This window comes from Notechis scutatus, chromosome 5 (genome assembly GCF_049901735.1).
Source record: "Notechis scutatus isolate UNSWTSFEM ecotype Mainland chromosome 5, rNotScu1.2, whole genome shotgun sequence".
Taxonomy (NCBI): Eukaryota; Metazoa; Chordata; class Lepidosauria; order Squamata; family Elapidae; genus Notechis; species Notechis scutatus.
This window is the reverse complement of record NC_142013.1, coordinates 103,051,805-103,076,901: the sequence shown is the minus strand read 5'-3', so window position 1 is coordinate 103,076,901 and position 25,097 is coordinate 103,051,805. Positions and strand designations below refer to the sequence as shown.

General features: G+C 44.9%; 1 protein-coding gene across 3 annotated transcripts in view; it reads right to left on the bottom strand.

Annotated features, from left to right (window-relative positions):
* Nucleotides 1-306: 306 nt before the first annotated feature.
* TBC1D4 (TBC1 domain family member 4) overlaps nt 307-25,097 on the bottom strand; it is a 102,086-nt gene continuing 77,295 nt past the window's right edge. For all 3 annotated transcript variants that reach the window (XM_087967418.1, XM_087967419.1, XM_087967420.1), the window contains 9 exons: nt 21,038-21,198; nt 17,231-17,440; nt 11,996-12,154; nt 10,534-10,692; nt 9,489-9,733; nt 7,136-7,295; nt 6,225-6,394; nt 4,097-4,273; nt 307-3,554 (listed from right to left, as the gene is read on the bottom strand). In XM_087967418.1, the coding sequence (XP_087823544.1) occupies nt 3,342-3,554; nt 4,097-4,273; nt 6,225-6,394; nt 7,136-7,295; nt 9,489-9,733; nt 10,534-10,692; nt 11,996-12,154; nt 17,231-17,440; nt 21,038-21,198 (1,654 nt within the window). In that variant the 3' untranslated portion in view covers nt 307-3,341. The remainder of the gene's footprint in view (nt 3,555-4,096; nt 4,274-6,224; nt 6,395-7,135; nt 7,296-9,488; nt 9,734-10,533; nt 10,693-11,995; nt 12,155-17,230; nt 17,441-21,037; nt 21,199-25,097) is intronic.

Below are 25,097 nucleotides of genomic sequence, written 5' to 3'. Positions count from 1 at the left end.
GACATTTTTCCAATTTGCAGAGTGTGATGCATCTGGCTTGTAGGCCGCCAGTTTGACACCCCTGGGTTAGAACATCCCTCCAACTCCTTCTCTTCCACACAGACAGTCAAGGCTTGTTATCTGTGTGTCAAGCCCTAATTCCAAACCCCAACACCCATCAATCAGCCACTCAGAAAGGTCTGGTGGCTCGTCTGTTCAACTGGGTAACCCTGAGCTCTCACGTTACAAGAGAGCAACTCCAAAAGAACTCCCTGGGCAACCACCCATAGAAATACTCCGGCTGCAAATGAAAACAATACGAGGAAATGCAGCAATGGCATTTATTGGAAAAATTTCCACGTTGACAACATGAACAAGTCAGTGAAACCAACATGGCATGAAACGTTGTGATTTTCTTAAAAAAATAAAAATAAAACTCTCGCGTGCCTTAATAACTCAAGACCACCAGCGCCCAGTTCTCTGGGGCTGCTTCTCCGTGCACAAGGTGGCCTCAAATGAAACTGCAAAGAAACAGAGCACATTTTCCTTCCTTCCGAAAATGTGATGTTTCTGCAACTCTGCCAGGTTTGGTGTGATTCCGTTGATTTGATAAGCAGCAGCAAGAAAATAACACCAGGCACGCAATCTTTGGGAAATCTCCCATGCAAAAAGCTGAAATTAGGGCAGTGTTTTGTCATGCATTTGGCTTTTCCTTTGGGACAGTGCCCAGGAAAACTGAGAAATTATATGATCAAGAAATCAAAAAAAGGGGGGGAGGCGGGTTGGACGGATGCAGCAGCGGCTGGAGGAGAATGGCAACTGTGTCCTTCTTGGTTTTGCTTGTTGTCTGCATAACACAATTCATGTTGCAGTGGAAGCACTTTCGCCCATACCTGTGTCTTCGACAAGGAAGACACTTGGCTGAATTTGGCACAATTTCAAAGAAAGCAGCTGGAGAAATGCAAGTTGTCCCCAGTGCAGGGGGGGAGAACAACGTGTTCCAAAACATATTTCTTGTGTTGGCTGATTGCTATTTTCATCATTTTGATAGATCAAGTGTTGACTTCGGTGTCTGGTCTGCATGGCAGAAATAGCTTCCAAAAACAGAGAACGTACTTAAGAAATAGGCAGAGCAGCAAATGATGATGTTGTTGTTGTTGATGATGATGATGATAATAATAATAAAACCAGTCAACATCATCCAGAAATTGCTAGATTTTTAAGAAGCTGAATCTCTGCTTCTTAACGCTTCTTTAAAAAGAAGAGGAGGGAACAGACATGTTATGCTGAAATGTATAAACTAGCACACAAAGATAACCAGAGGAGTGGGGCTGCTGGGGGTTCGCAGGGGTTCGGGGGAGCCCCTAAGATTCTGTGCAGTTCAGAGAATCCTGCATATCCCACTACTCACTGGCCCCTCCCCTCCCCGGAGTCCCCACACAGCCTATTTTGGATGCATGGGCGCACGCAGAGGCTCAGGGAGGGTGAAAAACGGGCCTTCCTAAAGTTCAGGAAGGCCGGAAATGGGCCTGTTTCTGGCTTTCAGAGAGCCTCCAGAGCCTGGGCAGGCAGTTTTCGACATCCCGGAGGCTCGAAGAAAGCTTCCAGAGCCCGGAGGGGCCAAAAATGCCCCCCGCCATGGTACAGGAAGACGACTGGGCCACGCCCACCCAGCAACTGGGCAGAGAACCCTTTGGTAAAAAATTTGAAGCCCACCCCTGGATAACCACTCCCCTTAGCGTTAATTCTGTGGCCAACTATTTGTTTTCCCATTGCAGGTGCAACGTTGAAGGTTTATGGGATCTTCCCTGTGGAAGAAATGCTCACATTTGGAGAAAAAATACTGGACAACTCTGGAAGCAGGAAGATCTTACAGGGTTTCCTTGGCCAGGTGGAAACAGGTGTCAGGATTCGACCTTCGGCTGAAGGCCATTCCATCTATCCTGTTTAAATGATGGCCGTTCTCCCTCTCGGGCCTTGTAGTGCTTCACAGCATCTCTGAGCCATTGCTGAAGTGACATATGGGCTGTCTTCCTAACGGTGATCTCGGCACAACTAAATCTCAAGAGCCATGGAGAAGCTACAAGGTGCTAAGCTAAGGGCAGCGCTCAACGGTGAGGGCCCCTTCAACCGAAACGGATTCCTGTAGGTCAGAGGAAAGGACTCGATCCCAAGAGTTTCAGATGACTTTCCCCAAGAGAAGAATTTTCTTGGAAAGTCCTACCTGCATTCTGGCACACTCCCGTCCCAGCCACACCTCAAAGAGGGGTGGGATTCAACCGGTGTAACAACCGGTTTGGTGAGCGTGCGCAGCGTTTGCAACTCACCTTCTGCTGCAAGCCCTGTGTGTAAAACTGCTAATGCACGGCAATCCGCTGTGCCGCGCAAATCAGAGCTGAGCTGGAAAATAAAACCCGGAAATAAAGCACAGACTAGAGCTGGGGCAGGTAGGCCCAACAGCTGATCGTCGGAACGAACCAGTTTGCTCACAGCTGATCTACCGGTCTGAACCAGTAGAATCCTACCCCTGACCTCAACCACCCTTTGTTTTCATTCTGTCTCACAAGGAAGGGGGAGTGAAGAGGTCCCTGATACGCCTTCCTTGCTTTTCTGGATAGGGAATGGGTGACTTTTCAGTCAGGCACGGCAGCATCAACCATCATGAGCTCTCCCTGAAGGAGACAGGAGGAAAGGTCCGTTGTGTGTCTACAGGAACACAACTGTTCCTGCACAAAGGAAGGACCAGCGATCTTCCCTGAGGAACTTTAGAAACGGGCCCCCAACATGTAGCAGACCTGCACAGCACCGCCCCCCCCTCCCCCGCAACCCCAGCTATTCCCCTCAGCTGGGACCCGTGCTGCTTTTTGGAGGTGGAAATACATTCTTGATTTTTTTTTTTTTTCAAGTGTTGATCAGCGTATAGAAAAGACCCCGTTGCCTTCCTTTACCGAGGGAAGGGAAGAGTCTTCAACGTCTAAGTTACAAGCAGTCTCCAATTCCACTGGTTTCCCCGTTTAGATCAGTCCTAAATATACACCTGATCTTCTTCTTCTTCATTGGGTCCCATCTTTTGTCCTGGGCACTGCGAATTATGTACACGCGTCATTTAAACAAAAAAAAAAAGAAAGAAAGACAGACATGAACCTGGGATTTGCATATTGAGGTTGAAAAAAAAAGGCCCCTTTGCTATTGCGGCGGCTGCTTGCAGGATCCTGTGAAATGAGGTGGCTCTCCTTTCCAAGCAGCGGCCTCCCTTGTTTCTTTCGTTCCATCGGTGAGAAGAAACCATGTTCTCTCTCTCTCTTTCTCTTCTCCCCCCCTGCTTCCTCTCTCTCTCTCTCTCTCTTGTTGGTGGCTTTCTTCTAGAATTTGTTTGGAGGACAGTTGACTTCTTTCAGCAGCTCTTCACAGTCAGACAGGGCTTCCTGGGGCAGGTAGCTGCAGATCTTCTCCAGGGCCTTCTGATACAGAGCCTTTTCCTCTTCCAGGGACTGGATTAAAGTCATCATCTGGCTCTCCCTTTTCAAGGCCTCTTCCAAGTTGGACTCCACGCCTTGGATCTTAGCATGGGCCACCTAACAAGGAGCAGAAAGAGGAAATAAGAAACGGTCAGAGGAGGTCCTCCAGTTCTGCCAAATCTCACGACTCCTAGAGTGACCAGGCATCTTTTGTTATGAAGGACAGCCCTTCATTTCAGAAAGGGGTCCTTTAGATTTATTTATTTTAAAGAAATACATCGTATTTTATTTATCCCCTTTCTTACTCCCAGAAAGTCAGCAATCTAGCCCCAGGTCATGTTTGTTAATCAGTGATTCCCTATCTCCATCGTTTTTTAAAAAATCCATCTAAAGAATGAAATGGAATGGAATGTATGTAGTGTAGTGTTGTGTAGTGGAATGGAATGGAATGGAGTGGAGTGGAGTGGAATGAAATGGCATAGCATAGCATAGAAGAGAACAGAAGAGAAGTTGGAAACGAATGGCTGTAAGTCAAGGACAGACAAAAGTGTGTGTCTCTGGGGAAGAAAGGTGCCACTGGGTATTTCCTTTCCCTACTTTGATAATAGTCATCTGCTCCCCCAAATTCAGATTGAGCCTGGCTCTTTGTTGGGTTTTACCTGAAGTTTCTCCAAGAGATCCATATTCTGCCTCTTCAGCTGGCTGTTGGCCCGTTCAAGTTTCTCCGAAGCTTCAATCTCCTCACAAGGACTCAGGCTCTCTTGCAATTCGTCCTGCAGAACATGGTACTCCACCTCGTAGGCATGAAGCTGTTTGGAAATGTCCATCTCGAATACCTACCACGGGTAGCAAAAAAGAGGAGGGGGGGGAAAGTTGCCTTAGAATCAGAGGTGGGATTCCACCGGTATAACAACCGGTTCGGTGATTGCTCGCTTTGCGCGTGAACACTCGCTTTGCGAATGTTTGCGCCAAACATGCACTGCACACATGCGCTGTGCGTTTAGAAAAGCTCAAATTCCTACCTTGTAATGCAGTTTGTCAGAGTATATTCATGAACTGGAATAGAGCTTGGTAACAAGGTCAGCCAATGAATAGGCCGAGCAACTAAGTCAGCCAATGAGGACTGTTTTGGAAACTGAAACTAGAAGTAGCCTAGGCTGGAAACTGAAACTAGAAGTAGCCTAGGCGTAGCTCTATATCAAGCTCTGCAACTCTGCAGCTATGTTGAGCTCTGAGTCTCTCTCTTGAAAATGAAACTGCTTCTCTCCTCTGCTTGCTTGCTGAACTAAAGTGAAACTTATGTCTGTTTCTGTGCTGCTGTAAGTTGCTTGCAACCTGTTTCTGTCTGAGTTTGCTCCATGATGGAGAAATCTACAAATGGTTTGTAAAATTGACTTACTATGTTTATAAAGATGTTAAATGAAGCATCGGCCACCTTTGTTTATTTTTCTAGCGCTGAATTAACGCTGCAACAACTCTGAACAAAACTCTGAACAGTTCTGAACTCAGAATCAAACGGCTGAGGCATGGCAAACTGCTCTGCCGCGCCAATCAGTTGTGTTGTGAAAACAGGAAATAGAGGACAGGAAAGAACAGGGATGGGTGAGTGGGCAGTTCGGAGCTGACTGATCGTCGGAACAAGGGGGGTTGCCTGAAAGAATCCCACCCCTGCTTACAAATCCACTGGCTACTCGAGGAGAAGACAAATAACTGAAATCTTTGGACCTCAGAGTGAGAAAGAGGACTACCAACATGCCAAAGCAAAGAGGGAGAGTGGAAGCTTCTCTCACAATCATTTCTGGAAGGACTAAATCAAAACTTTCAATCGGTATGGACCAGCCACAGCCATTCTTTCAAGATGGAAAGAATAACTTAAAGTGCAACCATTGAATCTAGGACATTATTTGCTTTGATGGCCATGCCACCTAAAGGATTTCACTGGACAGATGACAAAAGGGGAGCCCGCTTGCTCTCTGCCAAGTTCCGCTTAGCAATTGTTGTTGTTTTTTTAAGCTCCATGTTTCAAAGAGAAACTACTTAATTCCTAAAACGCCTCAAAAGGACATTTAAATTCCAAAACTGGTGGATGAAGTTATCGCAGCAACTTATAAACACAGGGCGCTTTTCCGAACCAAGCTCATATCACCATTAATCAGGGACAGTTTTAACAGACATAGTAAAAACAATAAACTAAAAGAGAAAATAAAAGTAAGGAATAGTTTACATCTGTTAAAACCTTCATTAAAAAGTTATTTTTAAAAAAAAGAAAGAAAGGAACATTGTGTCAGGATTCCGGCAGTTACCCCCCCATTTAAATCATGAGTCTCAAGCCAAACTTCCAAAACTTAAAAAAGATTTATTGGGAGTTAACATGCTGGCACTGCCTGGGTATAGCTGACTCTGAGACACATCATTCATTGTCACCCTTGACCCTGGTTTCCCCCCATCCATTGGATGTATCGTAATTCATATTCTCCAATGGGACACTTCCATAGCTAAGAGTCATCCATCATGCTCTCCAGTTAGAATTTTGCATGGCAGAAACTTCAGTCACCTAGTTACTATCTTTGAAAACATTTATGGAATGCAGTTTTGGTTTTGCAAGCTGCTGCACTGCTCCCCCCTCCCTTTCTGTTGGCAACTCTAAAAAGACCAGAGAAATCACTTATGAGTTAACATATTGTCATATGTCAAGACTTGGCGCTGTCAATCAAGTGATGGTTTAACAGGATTTCTGCTCCTCAGAAAGGAGAAAGGAAAGGTGGGCAGGAATAAAACCTGTGTTACCTGGGCCATTATCTTCTCCATCTGGGGCTGTGTCATGTCTGGGAGAGTGTTCTTAAGAAACTCCACAATGCCTTCAAATGTCTCACACGACATGATGCTCTCCTCCTGGGTGCTAAGCAGGCATAGTGCTACCTTAAATATGACTTCTGTACCTTGAAGAAAAATAATATCTGTGGAGAGAAAGAGCAAAACGATAGATTACAGGCAGGCCTCAACTTACAACTGAGCCCAAAATTTATGATGCTAAAGAAAGGCACAAATCCTGTTCTGTTCTAGCTGTTCCTGTTGACATTCTCTCTCTCTTTTTTTTTGCAACCATTTTTATTGTTCTTTTTCACCTTTCACATATATTCATCTTAATTTTAACAGTTCTGTGTCATCGTTATTATACAAACCAATCTTATGTAAATATCTACATTTATATACCTTTATATACATTCATATACATTTATCTTTAATTTTCTTATCTCCTTTATCTCCTTTCTATTGTTCAACCATTTATACCATTTATCCCAAATTTCATAATACTCCGACTCTTCTTTAACTTTTAGTTTTAACGTCAATTTATCCATTTCAGCACAATCTAGAATTTTTTGAATTACTAATTCCTCTGAGGGTGTGTTATTTTGTTTCCAACACTGTGCATATACTATCCTTCTTGCTGTTAAAATATGTAGCAAAATATATTTAATCTTTTTCCTATATTTCCCTTTAATTATTCCCAACAGAAACAACCCTGGTTTCAATTCTATTCGATCTTCCACTATTTCTTGTATCCAATTCCATATTTTGGTCCAGTATTTTTGGGCTTCCGGGCATGACCACCACATATGATAGAAGGTACCTTGGTTCTGTTGACCCATTTTCAATGAATGTGTTTCTTAGGACTGCAAGGCAAAATGGATCCTTACCAAAGATTCTGGCTACGAATCCCAGGGGAAATTGCGAGGCAAATAAAGTGAGAAACCAGGGTGCAGCATACAGACTCGGGCTGATTTCATTTTCTTCGAGATGGTGATAAAGATCCCGGTGATAATCATGAAGCAGCCTTGACAGCTGGTACATCTGGATCTACATGAACATATGGACAAAGAGGAGGTTAGGAGGTCCGTACCTGCCTAAGAGCTCCATGCATGGCCATGCCTGGCAAACCATGTTCCTTCAGTAAGTGTTCCGATATCTCAGGGCCTGCCCCAAAGAAGAGGGAGTCAAGCTATTCTCCAAAGCACCTGAGGGCAGGACAAGAAGCAATGGGTGGAAACTAATCAAGGAGAGGAGCAACCTAGAACTAAGGAGAAATTTCCGGACAGAACAATTCAACAGTGGAATGGCTTCCCTCTACACTTTTGTGTATGCTCTACCACTGGAGATTTTTAAGAGACTGGACAATCATTTGTCTGAAATGTTATAGGGCAGTGGTGGCTAACCTTTTTGGGCTCCTGTGCCAAAAATTGTCGGTGAGCTTGCATGCTCGCGCTCGCGTGCCAGCACCCAGAAGGCAATGCGTGCCCCCCAGGCCCCGTACGCATGCGCACTCAATCCCCACCCAGCCCCACCACCTCCTTACCTGCACTGTGCCACACAGCTGATTTTTGGCAGGTTTGAGGCCTTATTCGGCCTCCCAAAGGTTTGAGGAATGCTTCTGCGGGCTTTGCAGGCAGAAAACTAGCTCCGTTTCGTCATCTCTGGTATTGTTGGAAAAACAGGAAGTGATGAAACGGGGCTAGTTTTCGGCCTGCAAAAGCCTTCCTCAAGCCTCTGGGAGACCGAAAAAGGCCTCAAACCTGCCTAAAATCAGCTATGAGGCACGCGCATGCACAGTGAGGTAACTTTGCTTGCAGTTTGCATGCCGGCACAAATGGCTCTGCATGCCACCTGTGGAATGAGTGCCATAGGTTCGCCATCTTGATTATAGGGTTTTCTATCTAAGCAGGGGGTTGGACTAGAAGACCTCCAAGATCCCTTTCAACTCTACTGTTCTGTTCTGTTCCTTTCCTATTCCCATTCCCATTCCCATTCCCAATTCCACTCTATTTAAATATATCTCTGGCCCTCACTCATGGCCAGTGTGAGCCACTCAAAATGTAGGACTTATCTGTGTACAGCCGTAAAGCCTAGTTGATCCTCAAAAAGTGGTCGCACTTCCTTTTGGGGAAGACAGAGTAGCAAGGGCACGGAAAAGTTTGGGGAAAATGAAAGTGAACACAACTACTGCAGTGCTTCCAAAGTGATGGGTGTGTTTTAAGAGAAAACCAACAGTGGGACAGATGAGGAGAGCCATCACCTATAATGACAAAGCAGCCAGGTTGTATCATAAAAAGTGTGGTTCATCCTGAACATTGTAGGTGCCACACAAGAACAACTGATAAACAGATAATCAGCGTTGGAAGGGACTTTGTAGGTCATCTAGTCCAACCCCCTGCCCAAGCAAGAGACCCTACACCATTTCTGACAGATGGGAGTCCAATCTCTTCTTGAAAGTCTCAAGTGATGGTGCTCCCACAACTTCCGAGGGCAACTTCTGTTCCATTGGTTGATTGTTCTCCCTGTCAGAAAGTTTCTCCTTATTTCTAGGTTAAATCTCTCCTTGTTCAGTTTCCATCCATTGTTCCTTGTCTGCCCTATAGGCGCTTTAGAAAATAGCTTGACCCCCTCCTCTCTGTGGCAGCCCCTCAAATATTGGAAGACCTCTATCATGTCTCCCCTGGTCCTTCTCTTCCCTAGACTAGCCAGGCCCAGTTCCTGCAACCGTTCTTCATATGTTTTAGCCTCCAGTCCCCTGATCATCCTGGTTGCTCTTCTCTGTACTTTTTCTAGAGTCTCAACATCTTTTTTATAGTGTGGTGACCAAAATTGGATGCAGTACTCTAGGTGTGGTCTTACTAAGGCTTTATAGAGTGGTATTAGTACCTCACTTGATCTTGATTGTATCCCTCTGTTAATGCAACTTAAGATTGCATTAGCTTTTTTGGCTGCTGCTGCTGCACACTGCTGGCTCATATTTAGCTTGCTGTCCACTAAGACGCCAAGATCCCTCTCACAGTTACTGCTGTTAACAACAGAGAGCCAACTGGCATTCCATGTTTCTTGAGCTCCTGCCTAGTCTTCCCCAACTAATTAAGTATTCAACTCCCGATCATCCAGCTAGCAGAACAGTCCTCCTTCTGCAGCGGGAATTACAGAGGTTTTGCAGGGAACCGGTTGAAGGAGGACCTCCAATTTCACTCTTTCCCACACAGCCTCCTTCCTTTTTTTTGGCCTTACCTGCAGTGACATCATGTCGGGCCTGTACTGTTTCCGGAATCCGAGATCATACATGAGGAATTTCAGCATTTCGAAGGCTTGCTCTTCACTCATGTGGAGGAGCAGCACGCCGGCCACGAAACTGATGCCTTGACAATAGCCCACTTCCTTGTCCAGCAAGGAGTAGGCCTTCAGCAGGTTGAAGAGCGAGAGCTGTCCTGCGCCCAGTTGAGCCGAAAAGTAGGGATGAGTGGGGAAAGTCCTCCCTGGGACAAAATAAGAAAGGGCGAGGTCAGAAGTGAAATGGAGTGCTGTGGCCTGTCGGCCGCTGGCCCCTCCAGTAGCTGAATCAGAGGAAGAGGAGTGGGAGTCAGGGCCAGCATCAAGGCAACTTGAGACCTCCGAGGGGAGGAGAGGGAATGGGGCTGGCATAGAGTGAGACAGAGGTGGAACCTGGGCCATCCGTCAGCCCTCAGATGGTGAGTCCACAGCCCCCAGGTCTGGAGGTAGCTGATGAGGAAGAGGAGGAACAGCTGGGTCTAGTGTCTGATGCACGGATGCACAGAAGGCAGAGGAGAGGAGAGGAGAGGAGAGCAGTGGAAATCTATGGGCTGATCCTTGGGATGGAAGAGCCACCGCTGCTAGCAATGCTGCACCCTATCTCTGGGGAATAAAAGGCAGGCGGCAGAGATGAATAAATGTGGCAGACCACTATTCATCTGCTGGCTGGCCAGACTTGTTTCCCTGCAAGAGAAACTTTTTGTGGGAACTGCCGGCAATCCTAATAAAGGAATCTTTTGAGTTCACGTCAGAGGGTTTGTCATGTTTGGGGTGCTGGGTCAGAAAATCAGGGCTCGGGGAAAGCTCAGGCTGCTTCCTAGAAGAAGAGCTCCAGGGAAAGACCATCATGGAATTCCAACTGGTTTTCCAAAAACAAACATTAGCCTGAGATCTCTTTGCACAATGACCGGCACCACCAATCAGTGCTGCAACCTCATTATTACAGGGGTGCCCTGGGACACCCCCAACCATCCCAGAGCATCTGCCAGCTGAGTCGTGCCCTCACCCAGGTCCACCAGGATGGCATGCTGCTGTGCCGTCAGCTGCTTCAGGAGGTCTTTGTAGGAGACGTCGGGAGGCTGTTGCTTATTGGGGAGCCGGTGTCTGACGCGGTGCTGCACGGCCAGAAACTGCCAAATTTCTCCCCGGCGGCTTTTGGGGACACCTGAACAAAATAATTGTAGAAAGTTAGCACCCACCCCTCTCCTAGAAGAATGAAATATTCTAGGAAATATTGAAAAAGGAAGAATATTTCCCCTAAATCTTTAAGGGACACAGAAACTCAGCCTCAGCAGATATTTTGGTGCCAACTTATCTACAAGACAAAAGACCTTCAGCTCCAGGATGATAGGATTAGCCCTCACTCAAGATCCAAACCAAGACAAAGCTATTAAGCCATAATAGGAATTGCCCAAAGCCCCTTCATTACATCACCCAGTAAGATTCAACCAAGCCTGGGACACAGACATCCTATAAAGTTAGCTAAGACTGCCACCCCACTGGGAATTTGACAGCCAATAGGATATAACAGGAACAGGAAGTTCCGGTTCAAAGCCCAAGAGAGGATGTGTGTGTGTGATGGACATTTCTTACAACACAGTGAAGAGTAGAAAGGTAGAGAGAGAGAGATGCATTATTTCTTTTTTTTCCTTGCAATCACACATATAAATACAGGGACAACCTTGAGTGTGTGCAACAGCTGACGGGGTGAGGCTATTTCTGAACTTAAGAAAATAAGCTTTGCCTTTGATTGGCCTTGAAAGCTGAGCAGGGCTGGATTTTATTAGGATGGTGGGTAGAAGCCAGAGGGGATAGCCAGGTTATATATAGTTCCATCCCTGGAGAAATGCAAGAAAAGTATCTCGGGAGAAGGAACAAATACACCCTGTTGGCAAACACCCACCCACCCACAAACACACAAACCCAACCTGGGTGTGTTCCTGAAGCACCAAGAATTTATCTCCATTCAAGGACATCTTTCCCTTTTCTTTCCCTCAATGGCTAAATCAGGGGTCTTCAAACTTGACAGCTTTAAGACGTGGACTTCAACTCCCAGAATTCCTCCTCCAGTCATGTTAGCTCAGGAATTCTGGGAGTTGCCAAGTCTGAAGACCCTTGGGCTAAATCAAAACTCAATGCCGTAATCAATTCATTAATCCACTAAAAACACTAGCCAGTAGATGCAAAGGAACCCCATTGAGATGTTGAGACACAGCAAAATTTTTGTGTAATGTTCCTCTCCTGCATGGGTGCCATTCCCCTTGAACAGGGGTCTTTAAACTTGACAGCTTTAAGACTTGTGGACTTCAATTCCCAGAATTCCTCCTCCAGTCATGTTAGCTCAGGAATTCTGGGAGTTGAAGTCCAAGTTTGCCAAGTTTGAAGACCCTTGCCCTTGAAGATGCCAAACCTTGGTTGTGACCAATGCCTTTTTTCCAGGCACTAAGTCCTCTCGACTCAAAACTTACCATCTTTCAGGGTGGTATGAATGTCTTCCACATCACATCTGATCTTGGCTCTGCAATTCAACAGTTTCTTGTCCCAGATGTTAATGACATCCTTCTGACAGGTTCCAACTTCCTCATAGTCCAGCTTTATTTTCCTGGATTGGAGCTCATCTCTGCTCGCTGCAAGAGAGAAGATCCATGACGCATCTTCAGATCAGAAGAATCACCACATTTAGATGTGTGTATCCTGGATCCCAGAGATCCCAAGCACAACAAAGATCCCATTCAATGATTCAGTCTAACAGGTTAAGCACAGGGTTCTGCTTTTTGCACTAGGCAGGACACACTGAAGCCTTCCCACAATCCAGTTCTCCAACTAACATTTCCCAAGATATTAAATAGCAGAAGATGGTCTTCCCTGGGCTGGATCAGATATTTCTTCTAGTCAAAAATCAGTCTAACATTCAGAGCTTAGTAGGTTTTCCACCCAATGGGAGCTTTGGTTTAATTCCTGTCCACAGGTATATACAGATTGTGCCACTCCTGTGAGAGATGTTCCTATTTCAGTGTTGATCGTTCGAGTCCCAGTGAATCACAAAGAAGAAGGGGATAGATACACCCACACCCACACCCACACACACTATTTTCAGGACAAAAAGGCTGTTTCCTCCACAATTCAGAACATCAGTCACAAACTGTCATTTGCAATTGACACAGTCAGTGTGAACTGGGTATAATATTGTCAACAGCAATTGAGATAGGAAGCATGCAGCTCCTTGCATGCCTGATTTCACTACATTGTATTTATTTCAGGCTTTACACTGATAGTTAATAAGGGAACTAAATCCATAAAGTCTAAGATATATCAGCAGCCATTTAGCAATTGCGCAACAGAGAGTGATTTTTGATCTTCTCTTAACCAGGGTTATGCCCACATTTAACAACATTGCGACAACTCTTTCTGAAGCAGGCAAATCAGATTAGTTTATCCAGAATCGAATCTTCATTCAGGGGAAGGGCGTGTCATTATTGTGTTCTTTTGCATTTCCACCCACCACTTTTGCACTCCCCTTTCTCTCAGGTTTAATCCCTCAATGGACCTTCAGGACAATGGCCATGTGTTTCATATATGCATGACCCAAATTTAACTGAGGTGCAACCAGCAAGTTGAACTTGAGCGGAATTATTACACAATCAAAAATGGCGGAGTGGGCCTTTTAGGGATGGAGTGTGAGGAAATGGAGTGTGCTTTATCCTCAATTTAACATGCCTCTAAGAATGCTAATAAGCAGGAAAAGGTGGATATCCTGCCCAACCAAAGGAATTCTAAAGCCCGGGTCAATTACAATGTCAGGAAATGTTTTAAGCTTTTATCAACAAAAGGCTACAACCTATTTTTTCTTTTCTTTTCAAAGTCATCTTCTGGACTAATGTTTTTCCTTGTTGGATTTGCTAAATATGGCATGCTTCTCGTGTTAAATGCAACACCTGAAGGACAGTGGTTCCTTTGTCTATGGTCAGAAGGTGGGAGAAGGTCCTCTTTTCCATCGCAGAAGGATGGATCTTCAAGGAGTTCTCTCCCATTACCTGGGACAGTTAGCAGTGGCTGGTCCGATTGCAGTGGTGCTTATAATTAATCACAGATGGGCAAATCCAGAATGGGAGAGGGACTTCCTAAAGCACCCTCGGGATCTAAACCAGGGTTAACACAATTCATTACTTGGTGCACAAGAAGCAACTGAGAAGCATGGCAAGTCCTTCAGGAAAGCATCTCAGGCGGAGCCTGTTCCTAACCATGGTCAGATAGATCAGGTAGCTTTGGAGCACAAATCAGTAGGCTTTTGAGGAGACCGATAGAGATCTTGCTTGGTTTTCTCCACCGATGCTTCAGATGTTGACACAACTCAACAGAGATCTTTAAGCAGTCAACCTCCCAAACACCTGGATGTGCAGGTATAGAATGTGTCTCTGTACAAACCCAGGCACAGGCTGGAATGGGACAACTCACCAATGCCAACTCGCTGCCGCCAATTCACCATGGCCAACTCATTGCTGAACCATTTGCCATGAGCAACTTGCCACGGGACAACATGCCACGGGACCAGGCGGGTGGTATTCTACCAGTTCGGCCCGGTTTGACCGAACCGGTAGTTCCGAGGATCATCTGTGAGCGAACCGGTTTGCTCCGACGATCGGCTGCTGGGCCTCCCCCGCCTGGGCTCTATACTGACCATTATTTCCTGGTTTTGAAGCTCAGCTGCTTCACGCGGCTCAACAGATTGCCGCACATCAGCTGTTGAACACACAGGGAGAGTGCAGGATTTCAGGAGGTCAGTATCAAACCCTCTGTGCGCGTGCAAAGCGCGGATGCACACACAAAGTGCGCCCGCCAAGCTATGCCCACAGAACCGGTGGTAAAAAAAAGTTGAGTCCCACCACTGCATGAGACCATTCAACAATTCAATTTAATGATTCAAAATAATGTAAAAAGTGATTTTCACTTTTGTCATTGACATTTTCCTTTGTCCCTCCTTTTGCATCCTTTCTCTAACGATTCTACCCCACCCTTCCTTTGATGTTAAGTGTTAACTCTCTTCTCGCAGTGAGGCAGTTAAGCTGCGCATCTTACTGTGGTGGCTCAAAAAAAACCACCCCCCTGCGGGGAATGATTAACCCCGAACTACCAGCAGAACAGGCTTCAACTGGGGACAACTTGTGGACCAGTGAAGAGGAGGGGGAGGAGCTGCCTGCTGTGATGGATCTCAGAGCATGCAGAGAAATGGAGGTCTGCCAGATTGCTCGGGAAAAGGCCCTGCTCCTTTTGATGGGCTGCAGCGGGAGCTATTTAGCACGGCAGGCAGAGGGAGGCGTTGCGTCATGGTTGCCTGTTCATTCGTGTTTCCTGAGAGTCTGAATTTCTATAACCTGTGAGCTAACGTGGATGTACTTTTAAATTTTGCCTGGGGGGCGTTATGTTCATTTATTAGACTCACTGTTTGAGCAGCTTGCGATCTATGTTATGGATTAATTGGCGTTTGCCTGGGGAATTAATCTGGGCTTGCTCATGGCTGGCCTCAGTTGGGACAGTATTAAAGCCAGGTAAAGAGAACTGCTGGGGGAAGACCAATTAAACCCTCCATAAACCACACTGATGTGTGAGTGTGAGTGAGTGGGGCAGCACACTTACCTTCTGTAAAACAAAGCTTCCTTCAAACTCCTCGATAGCATTAGGAAGAACAGGAAGCGTTAAAAAGTTGGTTAATCGGTTTCATTAAGGTGGATAAGGTTACAGAAGAAAAGCAGAGATGGGGGAAATTAGAAGAAAAGCAACTTCCAGCTACAGAAACTTTGTCGTTTTCCCACTGCAGCCCTTGGGTTTGTCCTGCACGGTGGTTGCCAAGGAAACAGCCCCGCTGGCCATCAACAAGAAGCCGAAATACCCAGGAGTCAAAATTTCAACTCAGCCAGAATTCCCAGCGCCTCTCTTGGTTATTTTCTCATTTTCCCCCTTTCACATTCATCACGGAGGGAAAGAAAATAAATGGCTTCATGCTTTTTAGTTCATAATGCCCGCCGATTAGAACACCCTTCATTCTCCGAATATATTCTCTGCTTTATTTCCCCTGGATCTCCCTCGACATCAGTTAAATGGTATATCACCCAAATGGTCTTATGCATCACCCAGGCGTTCAAGCGAGATATTAAAGGAGAAATAAAAGGAAGCAACGAACTCTGCAACAGAGGGGAACCAGGCAGAGGTGGTATTCAGCAGGTTCTGATCAGATCTGGAGAACCGGTTGCGGAAATTTTGAGTAGTTCGGAGAACCGGCAAATACCACCTCTGACTGGCCCCGCCCCCATCTATTCTCTGCTTCCCGAGTCCCAGCTGATTGGCTGGGTCTTCTTTGGTTGCCCTGCACAGGAGAACGGAGCTGGAAAGCAGGTTAGTGAGAAGGGAATGGGGATTTTGCAGTAACCTTCCCGTCACGCCCACCAAGCCATGCCCACAGAACCAGTAGTAAAAAAAAATTTGAATCCCACCACTGGAGCCACGGATGCTACGATCAACTTGGCTGGGAAGGCAGGGGAGGCAGAAACTACACTTAGGCTATTGCAAGGTCCATAGTGGGACTTTGACATCATCCCATGGTCAAACTGGGCATGTGCTGGGCATTTGCTGAAGCACACCTTCTCCAGAGTAACCAATTTGGACCCTGCCTTCTGGGAACATCAGAGTCTGGGGAAAGATGCTGGAAGGGCTGGAGAGTGTTCAGAACCCTGCGATCATTCTGTTTCCATCTCTTCTTCTCCCATCTTCAGGTGTGAAACTATCAGCAATAGCGACCATCAGTTTTCCCTTCCTCTTGATGACCAAGTCCAAATTATAATACGCAGGTGAAGCAGCTCTAAATCAAAGTTTCCCTGCTGCAGCTGGGAATGGGTCCAGGATGCAGAGGGGGAGTTTATAGGGAACATGTCCTAAGGAAGGTCAACCTGTGCCAACAACATGTTCTTGATATCTCCTCACTTCATTCTAAGCAAAGGAGGTTGAGAAACCTAAGCAGGTCCCTCATCACTCAACATCTTCAGACCGAGAATATTAAGGGGTTGTCCTCAAATCACGTGGCTGTTGGTACTGCGTTCCTGAAGGAATGAAAAACATCTAAAACAGCCTCTGATGTCTTCCCCTGCTTGGCACTGATGGCCAAGACCAACAAAACAGCCACAAGGACCTCTTCTGCCCGGGCCGACGTGCCCACCACTAAACTAAACATCTGATCCACTGAACCATGTTTAGAAATTGGTATGGGAAGAAGAAGCAAGCAAATAGGCAGATTTTACAGGAAGGAAGGAAGGAAGGAAGGAAGGAAGGAAGGAAGGAAGGAAGGAAGGAAGGAAGGAAGGAAGGAAGGAAGGAAGGAAGGAAGGAAGGAAGGAAGGACCATCAAGATAGAGAGAATAAATAACAGGGGAAGACTGTTTTCTTGAACAGAAACATAATTAAGAGGCAATAGGAAAACAAAAGATAATTTTGAGGTGCTGACCTCCTATAGAGAGATCATACCCAGGCATATCCAACTGCTTTCCATACTAAAATGGAAAGATGAGTTTGTGATTCTTGTAACTACTATTTAATGAGTCATTACAAAAAAAAAAAAAAAAAGATCTTGGAAAGGCCGAGTATGTCCACAAATGCCCCCAGGAAGTCTTCCATCCCCCTCGGGACCCCCTGGCTAGCCCACATCCTGCACCAACCTTCCAGTTTCTGGTTTTCCTTCTCCATCCGGAGGAGAAGGATCTGCTGGTGGATCGCTTTTCTCCACAGGCTCTGCAGCTCCTCCGAGTTCTTCTTCTCTCCGCTCTGATCTTGAACATCCTCATTTTGCAAGAGGGAAACCAGGGGCACTTCGTCAAAGGACGGTGGAAGCGGGGATAACGGCAGTAGTTCTTTTTCATCAAAGCCATCTGGGAAGAACCATTTGGTTAACCACGAATTCAGTAAATGGTATCCAGTATCTGTACTTGGGGTCGGCTTTAAAGAAACACAGCCCAACCCTAATTGTGTATTTTGGATGTTGCCCTATCCACCCCGTTATCTCTGTGTTACACTTCCCCCATCCTAGATAGATAGATAGATAGATAGATAGATAGATAGATAGATAGATAATAGATAGATAGATAGATAGATAGATAGATAGATAGATAGATAGATAGATAGATATAGATAGATAGATAGATAGATAGATAGATAGATAGATAGATAGATAGATAGATAGATAGATAGATAGATAGATAGATAGATAGATAGATAGATAGATAGATAGATAGATAGATAGATAGATAGATAGATAGATAGATAGATAGATAGATAATAGATAGATGATGATAGATAGATAGATAGATAGATAGATAGATAGATAGATAGATAGATAGATAGATAGATAGATAGATAGATAGATAGATAGATAGATAGATAGATAGATAGATAGATAGATAGATAGATAGATAGATAGATAGATAGATAGATAGATAGATAGATAGATAGATAGATAGATAGATAGATAGATAGATAATAGATAGATAGATGATAGATAGATAGATAGATAGATAGATAGATAGATAGATAGATAATATAGATAGATAGATAGATAGATATGATATAGATAGATAGATAGATAGATGATAGATAGATAGATAGATAGATAGATAGATAGATAGATAGATGAAATGATAGATGATGTAGATAGATGAGATAGAAAAGAGATAGATGATGATAATAGATGATGATGATAAATAGATACATAGATACATAGAGACAGACAGACAGATGATACATAGGCAATGGATGGATGGATAGACAAACAGACAGACGATAGATGATGCATAGGTGATATAGGATAGATGGAGGGAGAGAGAACTGTATCCTGTTCAGAAATTAAAAACAAGAAAGAACACTTAGTATTTTTGGATTTCAGATTTCTATTATTTTAGATTTATTCTGCTGTTTTGACCCCTTTTCCTTGCCATGCAGTGCTGGGTCAGCAAGAATGGGTCATTTTCTCACACTTAGTACCCCTAACAAGTACAGATATAGGTGACACCTTTTAACACCAAATAATAACACAAAAGGGGCTTTTTATAACTCTCTGCCTAAAGCGCTCCCTAGCAGGATCTTTTGTTTATCATCAATCAGGCTTTGAAGGAGTTGGAAATAAAAGGAAACCAAGCACACGCCTCTCTCTCTTGGCCAAGGGCCCTTCAGAGGTATGAGCTCATGGTTGAAAAAAGCCTTACATTATGAATCCCTTTCAGTGTAGCCTCCAAAGCAGCTGTTGGCAGAAGCTGTGGCATCATTGTCTTTTATGAGCACCCGCAGCAGAAACACTGACAGTACCCATGTTTTTCTTTATTATCCCAGAAAAGGGACAGATGTAAGATCTCTCACGCTTTACATTTTAGCAAGAAATATAGAAGCATTATTCCTTTTTTTTCTGAGGATCAATCCAGAGGTAAACCTAAGTTTAGATGGTATTCACAAGCTCCCTTCTAAAACTAAAGCCAAATCAACTCCAGGTGCACTCAAGCAGGTATTGTAAGCAGAAATAAGAATACGGATATCACACCTGGAAGAATGTTAGCGTACGCTGGACTTTATTAGGGAAATACCAGAGATGCTACTTTCTGTCCAGTCCTTAATTTAGAAACTACTCTAAACTTTAATGATTGGCAGCTTTGGCGAGAAAAGCATCTTGAGAAGAAGAAATCATTGCAATCATGAAAGCTGAATTTACATTTCAACTTCTTGTCCCTCCTTTGAGATTACTTGATGACTGGCACATCATTCAATTTATTTAACCTAGATCAATGTTTCTCCACCTTGGAGCTCTCGCCTCACAATCAGGAGGCTGTGAGTTCGATCCTAGGTAAGAGGCAGATATTTCTCTCTCTGGGCACAATGAGAATATATCTGCTGAACAAAACTCCACATTGGCAACAGGAAGGGCACCCGGCCATTAAAATGCTCTGCTCGATCCATTCAGTTGCTCAGACTCCACCGCGCAAGGGATAATGGGGGTTGTTAAATGATTATGATGTTTCTCCACTTTGTCAACTTGAAGTGGTGTGGACTTCAGCTCCCAGAATTCCCCAGCCAGCATGAAGTCCACAATGCTTAAAGTGTCCAAAGATGGAGATTACTGTTACGTATTGTAACTCCCAAATGGGTTTTGACATTTTCACTTTGGGAATGTTAAATTCAACCAATCCTAAAGATCATCGTCTTTCTCACTTTCAAATAAACGTGAAAACAGATGAAGGGAAATGGTGCGTTGCTGATCGACAGACCTACGTCTATCTGTTCTTGAATCCTGGCCATTGCCTACAAAGCTTCTGAAAAGTTGAAAGACTCCATCACCTGCAAACAAAGTGGCAGGACCACTTTCCTGGTATCACGGGAGAAAGAATCCATCCCTCATTACTTCACTTTGGTATTGACTAAATGGTCACCCTGGTCAATCATATACTCAGGTTGATGGTTTATACGAAGGCAACCAGGTATTCCACATCCTGGGGGTCATCTAATGAAAGAACACTTTGGAACCTATCCCAAAGGTGCTTTTTCAAGAGGTAAACTGGACTTTCTGGTTTTTCTCTGACGAAGTTTTGCTTCTCATCCAAGAAGCTTCTTGCATAAGAAGCGAAATGTCTTCCAAGAAAAACCAGAAAGTCCAGTTGCCTCTTGAAAAAGCACTTTTGGGACAACCATGAACCTGGATGACCGAGAATCTCCATAGACACTGTCATGCCCCTGTCGGAATCTGATTCGGAAGGGGAGGCCAAACAGCCGACAGGGAGTGGGAGTGTGGCTCCACTGGCTGTGGAGGAAACTGGGCAAGGGCAAAGTTCGGCTGGGTAGAGCAGGGGAGAGGTACAGCAAGAGAGAAGGAATTCAGAGGAAGACCCAGGCCCACCCTCTCTTAATCCTAGGACACGCAGGGAGAAACGGACAAGGGAGTAACGTGAGTTGCATGGCTTATGGGGGAGGAAGGGCCCTGACTCCCTTCATTAGCTGCACCTGGGAACACAGTGTTTAAAAAGGGAAGCTGCTCGCAGTAAGTTGTTGGGAGCAAATCGTGAATTTATCTGGTATCATCGTGGCTTATCTGTATTCCTGGCATCTTCCCAACTGTGTGAGTGTTGCCGTGCTTTCAAGTCTGAAAGTCTTTCTCCTGCCCTGTCAAATTAATTACTGCAGCTTTGTTTGTTTGGATTTTTAGTTACAGTCTGTATGTACCTTGTTTTGGACTGAATTTTCTACAGTTAAAGGCTGTTCCTGGGAGAGTTTTTCTCCAGCTGACGCTAACCTGGCCATTGGAGGCAAAGTTGGAGATAATAAAGGGACTCTTCTTGCTTATTTGACTGTGTTGCCTTTGTGCCACACCACGGGTCATCACAGACACTTCAGAAGCTAGATGTGAATCTTCAAGAGATACCCATCCCTTAAAAGAGAAAAGGCAGCCCAACTGTACTGCCTGAACCATTTTCTCCGAGGTAGACACCAACCTTGCATCTGCATGGCCGAAGGAGACTTCTTCATGGGTGATGCCACCCTTAGGAAGATCCTCTGCCGCCAGGAGATCCGACGGGAGGCCAGGGTGAGACCACCAGCATTTAGAGAGTCACTGCTGCACACCGAGGAAGTCCTCTTCCTTTTCTCCACATCGCTGCAGGAAGGACCAGGAGGAAGAAAACACAACACAGGTCACTAAAAAAAACAGCCCATCTTGGGAACACTGAGCTGTAGCCCATCCAAAGCCAGCAAAAGCATTCATACACCCAAGATTGCATTCAGTCACCAGGCCCAGAGATTTCATGGGGGGACCTGCCATCATTTCAACCCAAGAGAACCTCCAATGGCACATGACAACCACAAGAAAACCTGCTGGCTTGCCTTCTTCACTGCCAAGAGACCCTTCCTTTTTTTTTCAGCTCTTTACAGGGGTGGGCTTCAAAAATTTTAGCAAAGGGTTCTCTGCCCAGTTGCTGGGTGGGTGTGGCCTAGTCGGCCTCCTACACCATGGCGGGGGGTGGGGGGGCATTTTTACCCTCCCCGGATTCCGGAGGCTTTCTGGAAACGAGCCCATTTCTGGCCTTTTTGAACTTCCAGGAGGCCCATTTTTCACCCTCTCCGAGCCTCTGCACACACCCTGCACTTACCTGCATCCCAAATGGACCGCATGGGGAATCCTGAGAGGGGAGGGGCAGGGTGGGCGGGGCCAGCCAGGGGTGGGATTTGGGGGTTCTCTAAACTGCACGGAATCTTAGCTACGGTCTCACCTGAACCCCTGCAAACCCCCAGCGGTCCACCCTTGATTCTTGACTACAATTTCGTGTACTTGAAGTTAACCTACGTCTCAGTCCAGGATTTGATTTTTTCAGTCCTGGAGCTAAAACCCGTTCTATAAAAGGGTCTCAAACCAAAACTAAAAAAAGGAAGCGATCTTAAAAAAAAAAAAAAAAAAGATAATTGAGTTAAAAAGGAGGAGGAATACATGAGTTTGAGAGACGCAACATTTCGGGTATTTTTTTTGTTTTTAAAGGAAGCTGCACTGAAGCATCGAAAAGAATCACCTTTTTTGGTAATTGGAAGAGGGAATTGGTTTCCTCCTACACAATTGTGGGAAGTCGCCAAATAGACCGGGCTTTAACACTTTGGTGGCTCTTTCCATAAAGCAAAACACACTTGTGTTTATTTGCAAAAAGCGAGAGAGACCGGGCTCCCTCGCAAAGGTTATGAAAGCTGAGCGGAGAAACATAAACATTTCAAAAACCCCAGAGAAGCATCAGGGCTGGAAGAGATGGAAGAGATTCAAGGACCTTCCTTCCACGGTACTCCTGGGAGAACTTTTCTGGAGGCCTTTTTCTTTCTTCTCCTCCCTCAAGGGAAAGGCTGGACATGAATAAATAGATGGTTTAAAAAAAAAATAAAGCAAGTAACCAGGGCTGAACCGCCATCTCTAAAAATCTGTCTCTCCTGCAGTTACAACAAGTTGAAGTCCACCTCTTTAGGGGTAAAGGTGCCCAGGTGTGTCTAGGTAGAAGTGCTCAACTCCGTTTCTTAGCCGAGGGAGCCAGTGTTGCCTGAAGACAATTTCCATGGTCGTGCAGCTGGCATGACTATAGGCCAAGGTGCACCAGAACCAGTGATGGGATTCTACCAGTTTGGTAGGGAACCTAATGCACACAAACGCACAGGCAGCTTTCCAAACACCAGTTAAGGCTCTTCCGCACCAATTAGCTGAGAGGATAAAGAACGCGCTTTTTGCGCGTTGGAGATCCTGCGCTTTTCTCTTCTTTCTCCTTTCAGCTGATCATCAGAGCTTTTTTTTACTACTGGTTCAGCCAAACCGGTAGCAGAGGTGATATTCAGCAGGTTCTGACCAGTTCTGGAGAACCGGTAACGGAAATTTTGAGTAGTTCGGAGAACCGACAAATACCACCTCTGATGAGGGATTTTACAGTATCCTTCCCCTGCCACGCCCATTAAGCCACACCCACAGAACCGGTAGTAAAAAAAAATTGAATCCCACCACTGGCCGGTAGCTATTGATTTGGCCGAACTGGGCTAAACCAGTAGCATTTCACCACTGCACAGAATGCTGTTACCTTCCCACCGAAATGGTACCTATTTATCTACTCGCATTTGCATGCTTTTGAACTGCTAGGAGGGCAGGAGCTGAGAAATGGAAGGGGAGTTCACCCCGTCATGTGACACTCGGGGTCTTGAACCCTGGATGTCAGCTGACAAGCTCAGTGCCTTTAACCACTGAGCCATCAAGCCCCCACCAGCTTTCTAATAAAAGTTTAAATCTTCAACAGCCATAGGAATGGTTGAACAAGAACAATAAGGGAGAAAAAACCTATAGGCATAGCTCACCAGTCCTAAAATGGTTAGGAACAGCAAACTTCCAAAAAGGGAATTAGCAGTATCAACAATTTGGCTTTAAATTGCCCCTGAAGCTATAATTCAAACAAGCATTCAGATAAGCTCTTCTGGAAGTTAAATATGTTTACAGTTTAATCATTCTCATTTTTCCTCTGGCAGTACAAAAAAACTCTTAATAGTTGTTAACATAATGCAAAACATTCCTTCCCTTGGGAGCCTGGATCATGGTTGTTGTGTTGTTTTTTTAAAAAATGGTATTAAGTCAAACAGCAAAACCATTAATGCATTATAATAGTAATTACTTCCAAACACAACTTTCTTTGAATACCAGACAGCTCAACATTATTCTTAAGCAAGTGTGTAAGAGGCACAAGGAATTTCCAAAGAATTAGCTCACAATAAAACCCTGTTTTTATTTCAAACAGCTGCAAGACCCTGTTAGGAGTATGTATTCAGACTTGTCTACACTCAAGGGAGAAATTTTTGCAGAACTTTGCTATCCAAAATATATCATACTTACAAAGCTACTTTCTTCTTCCTGTTTCATGAGCTACTCTGAGCTTCTCCAAAAACAAAGTGGGCATTTCTACCACCCTCCATAGACCTTTGCAACAACACTCCATGCCTGTCACCCAAAATTATGTTGTCATTATTTTTCTGTGTTCAACAGCAATACTTCTGCTTTGATCCAGCTGACCCAAGAGAAATTTTTATGCCGATGCTAATATTTGCATTTTCTATTTTGCCTTTGCTTTCAGTTCAACTTCTCTTTTCCTTGGAGGAAAGGCATTAACTTAAAGCATCCAAACCAATGCTTTTGTCTGCACTCTTTGAAAAGAGTCAAAGCACACACATGCGCTGGAAAAAAAAACAGCAGGCAAATGTTCAGTGAAGTTGAGAAAAGCCATGAAAACATTTCTCCCAAGGCTGCCTGGTTAGAAGCAGCTTCAATTCATTCACCCGGCTAGCTTGGAGCTCTCTTTCATCCCCTTATGTTGTGGGGACTGGTGGCAACTGGTGGACTTCAATTCCCAGAATTCCCCAGCCAGCCTGGCTAGCTGAGGTAATTTTGGGAGTTGATGTCCACAAGTCAAAGTTTGCTAAGTTTGAAATCCCCTGCCTTAGCTTGTTTTAAGCTGTGGTATAATCCCACAGGTACATTCTGGGATTGCCCTAAAATTAAGCGGAATGCATGAACCTTCGGTTCAAAACCTAGGCACGTCTCAATCGTTAGCGAGTCCATCAACTTAAGGTGCTTGCAAAATACAAATGTTGTATTTCTTTTCCAAGGCAGGGTGGATCAGAAGGTTGGGTGCAAGGTTTTGCCTTGGATTTGGAAGAGCTGCTTCAGAAACCACAACTTCCTTAACTGTGTTACTAACTTAGCAACCACAGTGCTTCACTTAACAACAAAATGGGGGCAAAACTCACTTAACAACTGTCTTACTTAGCAACGGACATTTTGGCTCAATTTGTGGTTGCACTACCTGTGTTTCAAATGACCTGGAAGAGAAAGAATAATTTTCTACTGGCTTTGATCACCCCAGCAACTTTGGGACAGATGAACAGGCAGTTGGAAACTTTACAACGGGCAGCCAATCCACAATATGTTCTGAACTGCTTCTCCCTGAAAACTGGAGAAACCTTTTTAATGTTCTAGACCATCACCCGGAAGAA